This window comes from Siniperca chuatsi, linkage group LG4 (assembly GCF_020085105.1).
Source record: "Siniperca chuatsi isolate FFG_IHB_CAS linkage group LG4, ASM2008510v1, whole genome shotgun sequence".
Taxonomy (NCBI): Eukaryota; Metazoa; Chordata; class Actinopteri; order Centrarchiformes; family Sinipercidae; genus Siniperca; species Siniperca chuatsi.
The window spans coordinates 27,048,035-27,060,973 of NC_058045.1; the positions used below are offsets into that span (position 1 = coordinate 27,048,035).

General features: G+C 38.9%; 1 protein-coding gene across 2 annotated transcripts in view; it reads left to right on the top strand.

The window, feature by feature from the left end:
- The window catches only part of LOC122874471 (C-Jun-amino-terminal kinase-interacting protein 1-like), a 36,206-nt gene extending 23,691 nt beyond the window's left edge, over window positions 1–12,515 (top strand). The window contains exons 4-12 of one of the 2 annotated variants that reach the window (XM_044192368.1): window positions 266–493; window positions 1,793–2,047; window positions 4,143–4,218; window positions 4,310–4,476; window positions 4,603–4,706; window positions 6,078–6,188; window positions 6,541–6,611; window positions 6,864–6,962; window positions 9,575–12,515. In XM_044192368.1, the coding sequence (XP_044048303.1) occupies window positions 266–493; window positions 1,793–2,047; window positions 4,143–4,218; window positions 4,310–4,476; window positions 4,603–4,706; window positions 6,078–6,188; window positions 6,541–6,611; window positions 6,864–6,962; window positions 9,575–9,647 (1,184 nt within the window). In that variant the 3' untranslated portion in view covers window positions 9,648–12,515. Of the gene's footprint in view, window positions 1–265; window positions 848–1,792; window positions 2,048–4,142; window positions 4,219–4,309; window positions 4,477–4,602; window positions 4,707–6,077; window positions 6,189–6,540; window positions 6,612–6,863; window positions 6,963–9,574 lie in introns of both variants that reach the window. The other variant, XM_044192367.1, reaches the window with a different exon arrangement.
- The last annotated feature ends 424 nt before the right edge of the window (window positions 12,516–12,939 follow it).

The window sequence follows — 12,939 nt, forward strand, 5'->3', positions numbered from 1 at the left end:
AAAATAAAGACCCTGAGTAGTGCTGTAAAATTTCTTGTGTTCTGCTGAATGCTAGTTTTCTCTTTTAAATATCTGTCATGTTACAAAATACATTTTCCAGGGAAGTTACATCTAATCTAATCATATATGTTAAGACGTTTAAGGTATGTAATATATGTGAAGGGGTTCACAATACCTTTGTCCACATTTTATTCCTGAACTGCTGCAAGCTCAATTATTCGGTTACTCATTATGTCTACCCACTGTCCATATTTTGTGTTCTTAGGCCAAAATCATGATAGGACCCAGGACAACCCCCCTGTCCTTTCCCAGTCCAGCAGCGAGGGGGGGTCAAACAGAATGTCCCTCAGCTCAGACACAGAGGGCCTCCCACCAGGACCCCTGCATCCCTCTCTATCCCACCGACCCAACCCTGACATCAGCGAAGAAGAGGGGGAGGGAGATCCAACTGTCTGCGTGAACGTCCAGAATGGTCCAACACACTGCCTTCCAGGTAATGAAAAAACAGAGATGGATTGTACCAAGTCAGAGGTGAACGCAGGGGAAGGAAAAGATGACAATAATACTAAGGTGGATGGCACCAATTCTGTCACTCAGGGAGATTGTGCAGCTGCTCATAGTGTACCAAAGAGTGAAGGTATAGCAGGGTTAAATTATGACTCTGTTAAATACACTCTGGTGGTCGATGAGCACGCTCAGTTGGAGCTGGTCAGCCTCAAGGACTGCTTACACAGTTACGAGCACAATGATGACAGCGATGCAGAGACGGTCTATCAGTCAGCCAATGAGGAGGAAGACCCAGAGTATGAGGAGGAGAAGAAGAGGATAGAGGAAGCAAGTAAGCAAGGTAATGATTCATTTTTAACATGGCTGAGCACACTTGTGTCACAAAGCAGTATCATGAGTTGGTACAACAGTGGCTAAAAGTCTAAAAGCAAGCTACATATTGCTTTTTTGCTATTTTGCTTTTCTAAAAAACCTGCCAGTAGTAGGGCTAAAAGAATTTGTCCCGAGGATGGCCCTAAAGGAAAGTTCATGGGGTAAGTTCATTAAATTAAAGGGTTTATCCCTTGGGGAGCATGAATGGGGGGCAGCGGTAGCTCAGTCCGTAGGGACATGGCTTAGGAACCGGAGGGTGACTGGTTCAAGAAGTCAAGGACCATGATACAGAGTGTGGACTGGAGACTAGAGAGTTCACCTCCGCCTGACTGTGCGGTATCCCCATCACTCTGGCATCTCTCCATAACTAATGCATGCACATGTGTGTGCATTTCCTATATGTGTGTGTAATGATAATAACAACAGGAGGGGTTAATAAAGTAGTTCTGTCATAGGAAGCATGAATGTGCTCAATTAATTTTATGGTAAGGCTGTTTGTTAGGATTTAATATTTGTTTTGTAAAAGTGGAAATTACTTTTTACTTTTTACTTATTATTATGTAATATTAATAATTAATTATGGTGGAGCCAGAGAAAAGTATATCATCTCTTTCATAGGCACAAAGAAATAGAATTGAGACAGGCCTTGAGGACTCATATTTAAGTGATCTTAACAAGGGTTTTGGAATTTGTATATGCATATCAACAGAAATAGATATCATGCCTCTGTATCATGTTATTAAGTTGGAACATATAGTAAAAAGAGAAGAGAAAAAAGGCCTTGTGGAACACCACATTTTGTACTAGATAATTGCGCAGGTGTAGCTTCAGGGAGAAGCTTGACTGAAGTTGAAACTAAACCTACGGCATGTGTTTGCACAGCTATCAGTTTAACCTTGTTTTCTGCTCCAAGAGAGGAGGAAAGAGGAGGAAAAGAGAAGAAAGGAGGAGGAGACGAAGAGGAGGAGGGAAGAGGATTTGAAGAGGAGGAGGGAGGAGGAGGTGAAGAGGAGGAGGGAAGTTGTGGCAAGGATCTGCAAGCAGTCCAAGGTAACGTCAACCACAACTTCAGAGGAAGAGGAGTCTAACGGAGGAAGGGCCGGAGCTTCCAGAAGTAGGAAGTTCCTCAACCTATTTGCCAACAACAGCAGCCATTACAGTGGCACTGGTTTGTATATTCTCCAAATATTTAGTTAAAAAATAATTGTGTATATATAAAATATCAGCCCCATTATAGCCCAACCCAGTAGACATAGGGCGTCTGGTCAGGTTGGGAACGACAATGGGCATCGGGCGTAACAATTGATCGTGTTATCCTGTGTAGTGTGTCATGATGGACGACAACCAAACACCGCATCTGGGACAACTCATGACATCCTGACAAAAAGACTAGCGAGTTAGAAGGTTTTTTGCCTTCCACAACGTGTTCTGTCACATCTATGACGTTGACCAATAGGAGGACAGGGTGCTCTGCCGCGCACAACTGTAAACATGGCGCAGTTTTCTTCCCTTTTTTAGGCTTTTCCGAACACAAGACAGCCAGCATCGCTTCGGACGCAATTGTTTGTTTACATTATTGTTTCCAGTAGTCTGTCCCTAGCACCTCCTTCCTGATTACATCACGCACATTGTGAAAGCCAGCAAGTGATGATATGTTGGGGGTCAACATAGAGTCTCTCATGTCTCTCGGCCAAGTCGCGGCAAGCAGCATCGTAACAGACAAAAATATCATGTTGCTTGAACCCGACATTACTACAGCTAACCAATTAAAGTTGCTTCATGTTCTTTATGTTGCTTCATGTTCTGCATCACAGTTCACTTCTGCCAATTTATAATGTACATTGTATGACAGTGAAGACAAATAGAGAGGTAATATGATCTAAGGTTATCAGTATATGCATTGATATACCAAAAATGACAGACCAAGAAATACATGATATAGTCTTAACTGGGTTGATATAGTAGGTTGGAAGTTCACTTTATTTATCAAGTCTGTGTATCTTTGCCTACAACCTTTTTATTTTAGTTGGTAATTGAGTATGTTGAGGCTTCCGTTGTCAATGTCACATATTTGAGGGCTTAAATGTAAAGAAATGTACCATTTGTAGGCTTAAATATACTTTTTTTTAAATGAACCTACATTTTTACATTTATTTGAATTATTTTTTTTTTACTTCAAAACTACCTACCAAAAACACATTGGAAGTAGAGAAATTAATTATTGAGACCAGACTATTAAGTGGGGAAAAAAACATGACATTGGATACGTTGGCTGTTTATTAACAGGTCTTCATGGAGGCAGTAATGTTTTCTGAGCCACCATCTGGTTTAGCCTGATAATCAGACTGAATTGCTATTTGTCATGCTTTTCTCTATTTGTCTGTCACTGGTTTTCATGAATTTAGCTCAGGAGAGATGACTTCCCCTGTAGTATAGTGACTAGAGAATAGGCATTGTGTGGATACATGTAGTGCTATTGTTTGTTGTTACAGTGAGTAGTTGCTAGAGAAAAATAATCTATGTTTAGTGTTATATGTAAGGAAGTAGTAGGAAGTAGCTACATACTGAGAAGATATCCAGCACATTGTCTGTCAATGCCACCTGTCAAAGCTTCACAAACTGGAGACAAAGTCTCACAAGTCTTTTTTGTAGTTACGATACTGCATCCCCATTTTAATCCTGCCTACAATAATCTGACCAGTGAAATGTTTCTCCAACTGCTAAGAAACAGTTGTTAATGAGAACAACACCAGGGATTTTTGAATCAGTGAACACATCGGACATCAGAGGTCTGGGACCAAGCTAAGTCCAGTGGCCATTAGTGACACTAAAGTGTTCACTTAAAGTAATTAATTATGTGTTGAATTTGAATGAGATAATAACATATTTCAAATCATTCTGATGGCAAAAACTTTTGTTTGGTGAAAATGTACACCACAAAATTGGTGTAATCTATTTGTTGCTTTCAGCTCATTCATTCTCAGGGTCCCCAAGTTGAAGGGGTGGGACTAGTGCCATGCTTTAATGTCAGCCCTAGTATCCTTTTTCATACTACCACCAGGAGTCACCAAAGTCAAAATTTTCCAAATCCCACACACTAAGCTTTTCACGGTGGTGGCCATTTGTCCTTTCCATTCCTCACTATATGTCAATCAAAATTGGATCACTTGATTTTGTGTTTTCTCATTAAAGGATGAATATGAAACAAAAAACAAACTGTAAGCTACTGATTGCGTGTATAACATCAATGCTGTATTATTCAGGTGCTGGGTCATTTGGTGTGTTCTCCTGTGTTTTGGATGGAGTGGAGAGACAACAGAGCCACAGAGCTGTCTACAGGTTAACACATATGAACATACACATACTAACTGTGAAATGTCCAAATAAACACATTAGACTGAAATCTGTACATTTTTCTGCCTGTTTTTAGGTTTGTCCCTCGTCATGCAGATGAACTGAACCTAGAGACAGATGACCCAGTATTAATGCTGAACCAGTCTGAGGACCTGTGGTGTCAGGGTTACAACATGAGGACTGGAGCTACCGGCGTATTCCCTGCATTCTACGTTGTCAGGGTGGCCAAAGATATTAACCAAGGTACAAGAAAAGAACTGGACTGTAAAAACACCACCAAAATCACCATCATCAACATTTAAAAATGACATTTGATAATGACATTTGATAATGATGATAATGTTTCTTTGTTCTCCTTTCTTCTTGCAGTCCAGAAAGACGGTTGGATAGAGCAGTTCCTAGTGCGATTCCTGGGTTCAGTTCAGGTCCCCATCCACAAAGGAAACGACGTGCTGTGTGCTGCGATGCAGAAGGTACATAAATACAGACACTGTACGACAGAACCACACCATGAAAGCTGATTATCAGTGATATAGTGGTAAATAAAGACAACCTCCAGCTAGTGATCATCAAATGGCATAACAATCAAATAAAAGCTAATTGCAGCAAAGTATAACTGCTTTTTTCACATTTTACGTTTTAATATTTAATAAGTATAGAGAGATTAGATTAGCCTTTATTGTCTTTTTTCTTTATATTGTAATATTGACAATACTTGTACCTCTTAAAGCACCACTAATCAAAACTTAATTTTTTTATTAATAATGAAACAAATGACTAATAATTAATCCATGAAATGGGTCGCTCACATTGAAAAAACCCACAAAGAATTAGCACTTAACTCCACAGCTCTATTTATTTGAAGCAGGCTTATATTAGAGACAGGCCTTTATTTCTCATTCCCTCTGTTTGATAAGTATATTTGGTCACATTTTAGTATAAAGCCTCCTTGTTTTCTGATCCACTCCCATTTGCTCTGTTAAATTTTTATAACTGCATTAAGCTGTTAATACAAACTCAAGACTTCCTGTATCTGTATCAAATTAAAAGCCCTCTGGGGCTTCAGTGGACAAAATCCCTTAATTTCTTAACAAGGCTTTTATTTTGAAACATTTGCAGAACCGTATTGTGGAAAATTCAGTGACTTGCACGGTTCCCGTACAGTACTAGCTATTGCCATCGTGTGGCACTTGAATGTTACTACAAAATACAGTTTGGCTGGGACATTAACACAAAAGAGCCACCAGTCACAGGTGCTGAATGTCTGCGCAAAGTGTGTTTGAGCAATGTGTAGCAGAAATAATCACAAAATCAATGCATTCTAATAATGGGTAAATTTTACCCATTGGCGGTTTTAGGTATACCACAGACCCTCCTTAAGGCAGCTGGAGTGACTGCCCTCTCGGTACAGATCGGACACAGTCAACCAAGTTCTGTGGTTCTTGTTACAAAGAGTGTAACAATACAAAAAGCTTCCAGTAGCTGTAGCTCTAGCAGAGCTGATGTGCTGTGGCTTCTTACTGTTCACTGCACATCTCAGTACTTCTGCTAAGTCAAGTCTTTATTTTTGTGAAACTGTCTAACTGATATTAGACTAAATGAAGAGCCACTTCTCAGCCATCTCTATGACAGCCACCTTTTCACTCCGCCTGCGATTGTGGCCATTCGGAACAACTATGAACACTTATTTGATTTCCAAAGTGGCCAGACAACATGTTCTGAATTAGTTCTGATCAAGCATAACCGGACCCTAACACTGGCCAAACCCGTCTAAAATATGTCAAAACCAGCCCCTGGTGCTGATAGTCAGAGCTGACTGATTTCCTGATTTTTTGTGTTAACAGGTGGCATGTAACAGGCGGTTAGCAGGTCAGCCTCCCTCAGCCTGTGTGCTGGAGGTCAGTGTGAAGGGTGTGAAGATCAGTGTCCAGGACCAGTGTCACTCTGATCACAGGGTACGTACACTACTTTATCTACATATTTACCTACATACCTTCCCTACTTCTTGAGTGTCACACCTTTTCGAATCCAGCTGATGGAAAACATGCAGCATGTAATTGCATTGTTGGAGACTTTGCCACTGTTGAGCGCTGTACACCTAACTACGGCAATCAGCAGTAACTACAAGCTCCTCAAAAAAGGTGATGGTCAACTACTACAGCCAATTTGGATAAATATTCCAGAATTTATTCAGGTTTATCTCTACTTAGAAGCCTCACACACACCAAGACAAACATTGGACTTAAATAATTTAAACTTAATTATTAAACTTTATTATTTAAACATTTTTCTCTCTGTTTCTGTCAGGGGGACCAGTGTTTCCATTTCTACCAGTTGAAGAACATCTCATTCTGTGGCTGTCATCCAAAACACAGCAAGTGAGTCGAAGTATTTAAGGGATTATTTGATCTAATCAAGTCCCACACTTGCATGAGAAATGTATTAAACTATATTAAATGGTGCCTTTTTCACAGTCTGTTTAGTGGCATTTAATTTAGATGACAATGATGTAAAGTTCACAAATTTAAGCTTAGTGCTTTGTCTACCACAGCAGGTTGGCATCAATAAATATTTGTAAATAAACCTCTAAACTGTAAATGTCTTGAGTAATGCTAATTATTGCACTGCAGGTATTTTGGTTTCATAACCAAACACCCTGACCAACAGCGCTTTGCCTGTCATGTGATGATGTCAGAGACAACATTATATCCTCTGGCCGAGTCTGTAGGGTAAGACCTATTGTATTGTTTCCTATTCTGTATAATTTTCTGTTTTATATTCTATACACATTTTCTGACTTGTCCCTACTGGTATCTGTCCATGCACATACTGTAGTTATACACAGATCCACAGAGCTGTCAAGATAGGCACTATTTCTTCAATAGAAAGTAGTTCCAGTGAAAACAGTTGACAGTGTGTGGATTATTATGAGAAACTGGGACATTAATTTTAGATGACATGTTGCTGTTGATTTTTTCATTTTTCAATGCTCTGAACACAAATATCTCTGATATCTCAAAATCTTGTCTTTAAAAAAGAAAGGGTTCATGAATAAACTTATAAAATAAGTCATTTTCAAGGCAATATCCCCATATTCAGACTGAAAACAGCTGAGCCTTAAAACAGTGCAGGGGGCATTGGTGGGGACATGTTGTTTGAGGTACTGGCAGAACAGTGAAATTCAATCCAGGAAGTCCAAAACACTGCACAATGGTTTGTAATACTCACAGACAGAATTTTACAACTCTGTAAAGTTATCATGGCAAGTGTGTTGTCTTTCATTGTGACAATCGCGAGGTAAACTGTAATACGCCATTCACAATTCAAAGTAATCCACCAGTACTTGCATGTATTTGATTGGCCAGCAAGCAGCCTCAGAATTTGGTATTTTTTGTGCAAACTGTTTGTGGAAATTTTGACCTGACGTCTGTGCTAGTGGTCACCAGAGTCATTGGATATATCTGCTCAGGACCAGTGGTGGAAAGTAACTAATTGCAAAGTACAGTTTTGAAGAGCTTGACCTTTATTTGAGTATCTACATTTTTTGCTACTTTATACTTACTCCATTACACTTAAGAGGGAAATACTGTACTTACTCCACAATATTTTACTCTACTATATTTATTTAAAAGCTATAGTTACGAGTTACTTTGCTTATTTAGATTTTACATACAAAACATGTGATCAGCTTATTAACTATGAACAGTGGTGGGCAAGTTACTGAAATGTAGTAATTAGTTACAGTTACTAGTTACTTCTCTCAAAAGTAATTGAATTACTTTACCAATTACTGTATATAAAAGTAATAAGTTACTACGGAAAGTAACTTTTGTGTTACTTTGTCTGCTTCAATTCTCTTATTAATGTACACATAGCTATATTTTTTTAGTGACAACTGTCAAATTATTACTTATTACTTACTTACTTATTATCACTGATTATTAATTGGAGTTATTAATAATGCCAGCCACCAGAGGGCAGCAACGACTAGCTTTCCTACCGGTAAGCTACACCTGGTTAGGCAGTAGGATTTGTAGGAGATGACTCACACGAAGCTGGATACCTAGCGTGCTACAGTAGTTGATGAACCCAAGTTTCTTCAGTTAATATTAGAAACATTACAATCATTATGATGAAAAGCAAGCTCACATTGCCTGAACTGTCCTGCGACACCATAAAGTCGGGTGACGTTACATCATAAACCGGAAAATCCGGGGAATAGGCTGCATTTCTCTGCTAACGTTATTCTCTGCAGTTGTCCACTATTTTCAGGTACCACCAAAATTAGTGGAATTAACTTACAGTAACACTGCCAATGAAACATATCGATTAAACACAACACAACAGTATAAAAAGTAGTTGAGCTCAACCAGGTACAACATTAGAATACTACTTACATCTTAAAGGAGCTGTAAGCGACATTCACTGCCACTATATGTCGCACTAGAGCACCAGCATCACAGACCAAACAAATGGGCGCTACGGTGCACCAGACTCCATTGAGAGAAACAGTAATTTTACCTCTCATATCATCGTAAAACACACTTAATTCAAACTGGATAGAAATGAAATAAAACTCACCAAAAAATAAACCCTTAATTCACTGAAATATTCTGGCTCTATGCTTTAACCGGCAGCCACAAAACGGGCTGCAATGGCTGCTGTGGACAATTGCACCTGTAAAAGTACATCTACTAAAAGTACTTGTTTTTTTGCCACTGATTGTTATTCTAAGTTTTTGACACCATTATTGAAAGGAGCTACAGAGCTAGACCTTTTTGTTAAACCTGAAACAGCAGTTTTAACGCTCTTCCTTGCAACCAGACTCCATTGAAATAACCAATATTTTTATCTCGCAAACCATTGTTTAACACACTTCATTCAAACAGAAACTAAATGAAACTCACCAAAACCATCTTTGTTAGTCTTTCCACTGTTCCAACAATCACCAACTGGTTTGGTTGAAATAAATCCTTAATTCACCGCGTTAGAGGAGAAAAAAAGTTTCACACAAGGGACTCACGCCGGCCAGTGCGGCTGTATAAACAAAGCACAGAGAGACTCAGATAACAACACAGGCAGAGGGGGTGTGATGTCATCCTCTGCTCAGGATGCCAGTAGTTCACTATATCTTTATATAGCAAATAGTTGTTTGCTGTTATAGTAATGTTCAGAATCTCATTTACAGAACCTTTATTGCATCAGTAATACAGACAGTTGGCTCCATCCAAACCAGAGAGTGGTAGATAATACAACTAAACAGATGTGTGCTATCATCTGTTCTGTTTTGTTATTATGTGTTTAATTACATTTTCTAATTCTCCTCTCTGGTGTCCCACAGGAGGGCATTCCAGCAGTATTACAAGGAACACATTGGCTACTCCTGTCCCACTGAAGACATCTTCATTGAATAACACCTCTCCTCCACCCACACTATGTGCATGTAAGCCTGGTCTTACACCACAAACTGGACCGCAGATATATCTTCGTCAGAGTACTTGCATGGTGGATTTTCATAGCTGCATCCAGTGATACAGCGAGCTTTTCCTTCCTTTGACCATGTCACAATATAAATACCTCTGTTGATGAGGATCACGTGAGAACAAATGTAACATAAACCGACCCAAACTCAAATACAAATATCTGATATTGATATATGGGCTAAAATTACTTATATGTAACTACATGTAAATATTGGATGTAAAACCATATAGACAGCCTACAGGACTATGGAGTTAATTTAATGACAATGTTTATATCATCAATTTGTGAACCATTTGAGTCATGTATAAAAAACAAGAGTCATCAACCACGTTGGCAGCTCTGTGAGGCTGTATTTAGGCACAGCAGTGCTTTGAGCTACTGTAAATGCTAATGTCAGCATGCTAACATGTGCATGATGACAATGTTTAACAGGTAATGTTTGCCATGTCAGCAGCTAACATTTGCTAATTAGCACTAAACACAGTACAGCTGAGGCTGATGAGTATGTCATTAGTTTTGCAGGTATTTGGTCATAAATGAAACTAGATGAAAAGTCAGTGGATCACCAAAAAATGGGAATCCATCTCACTCAAAAACTAAAATGTCAACATGGGAGATCCCAAAAGTCATTAGGATTCCTCCTTTGGGGGCCAGAAATGTCAACAATGTCAACAAATTTAATGACAGTACATATGTCAAGATATTTTAGTCTGGGAAAAAATGTTGGACCGACTGACTGACATTGACATCTGTAAAGCCACACCGCTAACGTGGCTAGTAAAAATGCCAAACACTTGATGGCTCCAGCTTCTAAAATTAGAGGATTTGCTGCTTTTCTCTTTCATGTCATTGTAAATTGAATGCGAATTTTGATTTTTGGTCAGACAAGATCAGCAATTTGAAGACATCACCTTGGGCTCTGGGAACTTATTAGTAGATTAACGGATTAGTCAATAAAGATTTAAGTATTGTTGTCAGCAACCATTTTTTAAATTAATTTGTGAATTTTCATTTTGATTTGTAGGAACATTTTATATCACTGCATGATGAATGCACTTGAAAGAAAAGGATCTATATCTGCAGCTTGAGTTCTTATTTGCATACATATGACAGACACCATCACAGCCCATTTTTATTGATTGGTTTGTACTCATATTGATGGTCGCATGTGGTTAAACATTGAGCACACTAAGTACTTTAATTCCAGTCTGCAAAATGTAAAGGTCTGACAATTATGTTGACTAAAAGGAAAATGTATTAAAGTCGCATTGAATTGCACGTTTTGAAATTAATTTATGCATAAAATTAAGTTGTCGGAAAAGTAGCAAAACGTAGCTACTTATGTAAGATTTGTATGTTACAGATCCTATACCTGTCTAAATGATTAAATGGGAGCGCAACAGAGAGGGGCATCTACCTTACCTAACTACATTCATCCGTTTGACCAAAATTAAATTCTTATGTTGAGTATATGCATAAAAAAAGCCATATTGGTGTTCATGAGCAGTGTGTTCACTTGGGTAAACAAGTAATTACTGGGTGTTGAAGTCAACAAACTAGAATTCCAGTTGCAGATATTTTTATGAGAATTGCAGCTTGAGCTTGAACGTCAGTGTTGTATGTCAAGCCAGTTTCATGTGGGACAGGCATTTAATTTTGACAGATGTTGCTGAATACATAGGCCTGGACTCAAACCCTGGTCAACTGCTTGGAGGGCAGATATGCTAAGATATGACAATCTAAGAACAAAGCATCTTAGAAACAAGAAACAAAGGCTTCTTATTAACAACCACTTCCCCCTACAGTTTAAAAGGCAGTGCTTTGGGTCAGCGGCATGGGTTCGAATCCAGCCCATGGCCCTTTGCTGTATGTCACCCCCCACCCCCACCCCCCAGTGCAAAGGCAGTGCTTTGAAGGAATAGACAAACAAATGGACTTGGTTGTTTCTTTGCACGGAAGAGGACATATTGATGTTTCCAAAAACTATATAAGTATAATTCTGTATCTTATAACCCCCAGACTTGACAATCTACTGTTAAAGACCTTTGGAGTTGCTATTAAGGTGCCTAATTTCTCTCTTTGCTTCTTGATGTTCCTTTACTTCCAAATATGGTTCCAACTACAAACCCTTTATGCAGGGTTTCTCTGGTTGAGCAATGACATAATTTCTTTAACTCTGTGTAACAACAAGGCCCAAATGACACTGTGCAATTTATTGTGTGCGCAACAGAACAGACTGGTGGGATGGTGTATCACTATGCAGTCATGTCCAAGTCACTTTCAGCTCATACTTCTTGCATTGCCTGCTTAAATCTTGGACCAAAGTTGGGGCCAAGTCAACATGGGAAATTCTTGTCATTAGACATACTGTATAATTTGTTTACAGTTTTTTAGCTGAGATATGTTTAAAACTAAATAGTGACTTTTGAACATTTACCTTCACAAACTGATCCACAGTCTGCCTTGGTTGTGTAAAGGAGAATTCATTTTCTATGCAGTTCCTCCTTGTTTTTGTAGCCATTAGATCAGCTCCAGACTTTAAGCTGCACCAATCAACTTTTTTTTTTTACAACAATGGATCAAATGACTATGTGCAATGTGAAAGGACTCAATCATAGTGATGAAACCACATTGAATTATTACTCAACAATGCAGTTACCCTCAGTTCTATTTAGATTTTTAGCCTCTTTTAGCTCATTGTTTTTGTTTTCCAGCACTCAAACTACGTTCTCATCAACCTTGTTTCTGGCAGCAGCAGGCAGCTATTTTCAGCTAAAAAGCTCTGATAAACCCACTGTCCGCTACCAGCCCAGCACCAAACAGCAGGACAAAGTTAGCGACTATCAGGTGAACATAGTGGAGCATTTAGCAGCTAAAGAGCCTGATATTTTCCTCAGGGGTTGGTGGAGACCAGACCAGAGCTAAAAAGAAAGTGAATATTGGATTTAGATTTATCAGGTCATCTGAAACATGACTCAAAATAATACTACTGTTGCTCTGTGTCTAATGGATGTGTAAAGAGAAAACTATTTGCTAACACATTAGCCATGACTGCTTTTATAATGTGACAATGTTGTGTTTTCAGCTTGTCCTGCTGCCCCCAAGTGTCCAAAAAATCAATTAATGCAGCTTTAAGATCCTGGTGTAGTGATGACTGTCCTCTGTATTAACTGTTGACCCCAGATGTCTCCAATTATAGAATCGTAATAGATACAACTGTCT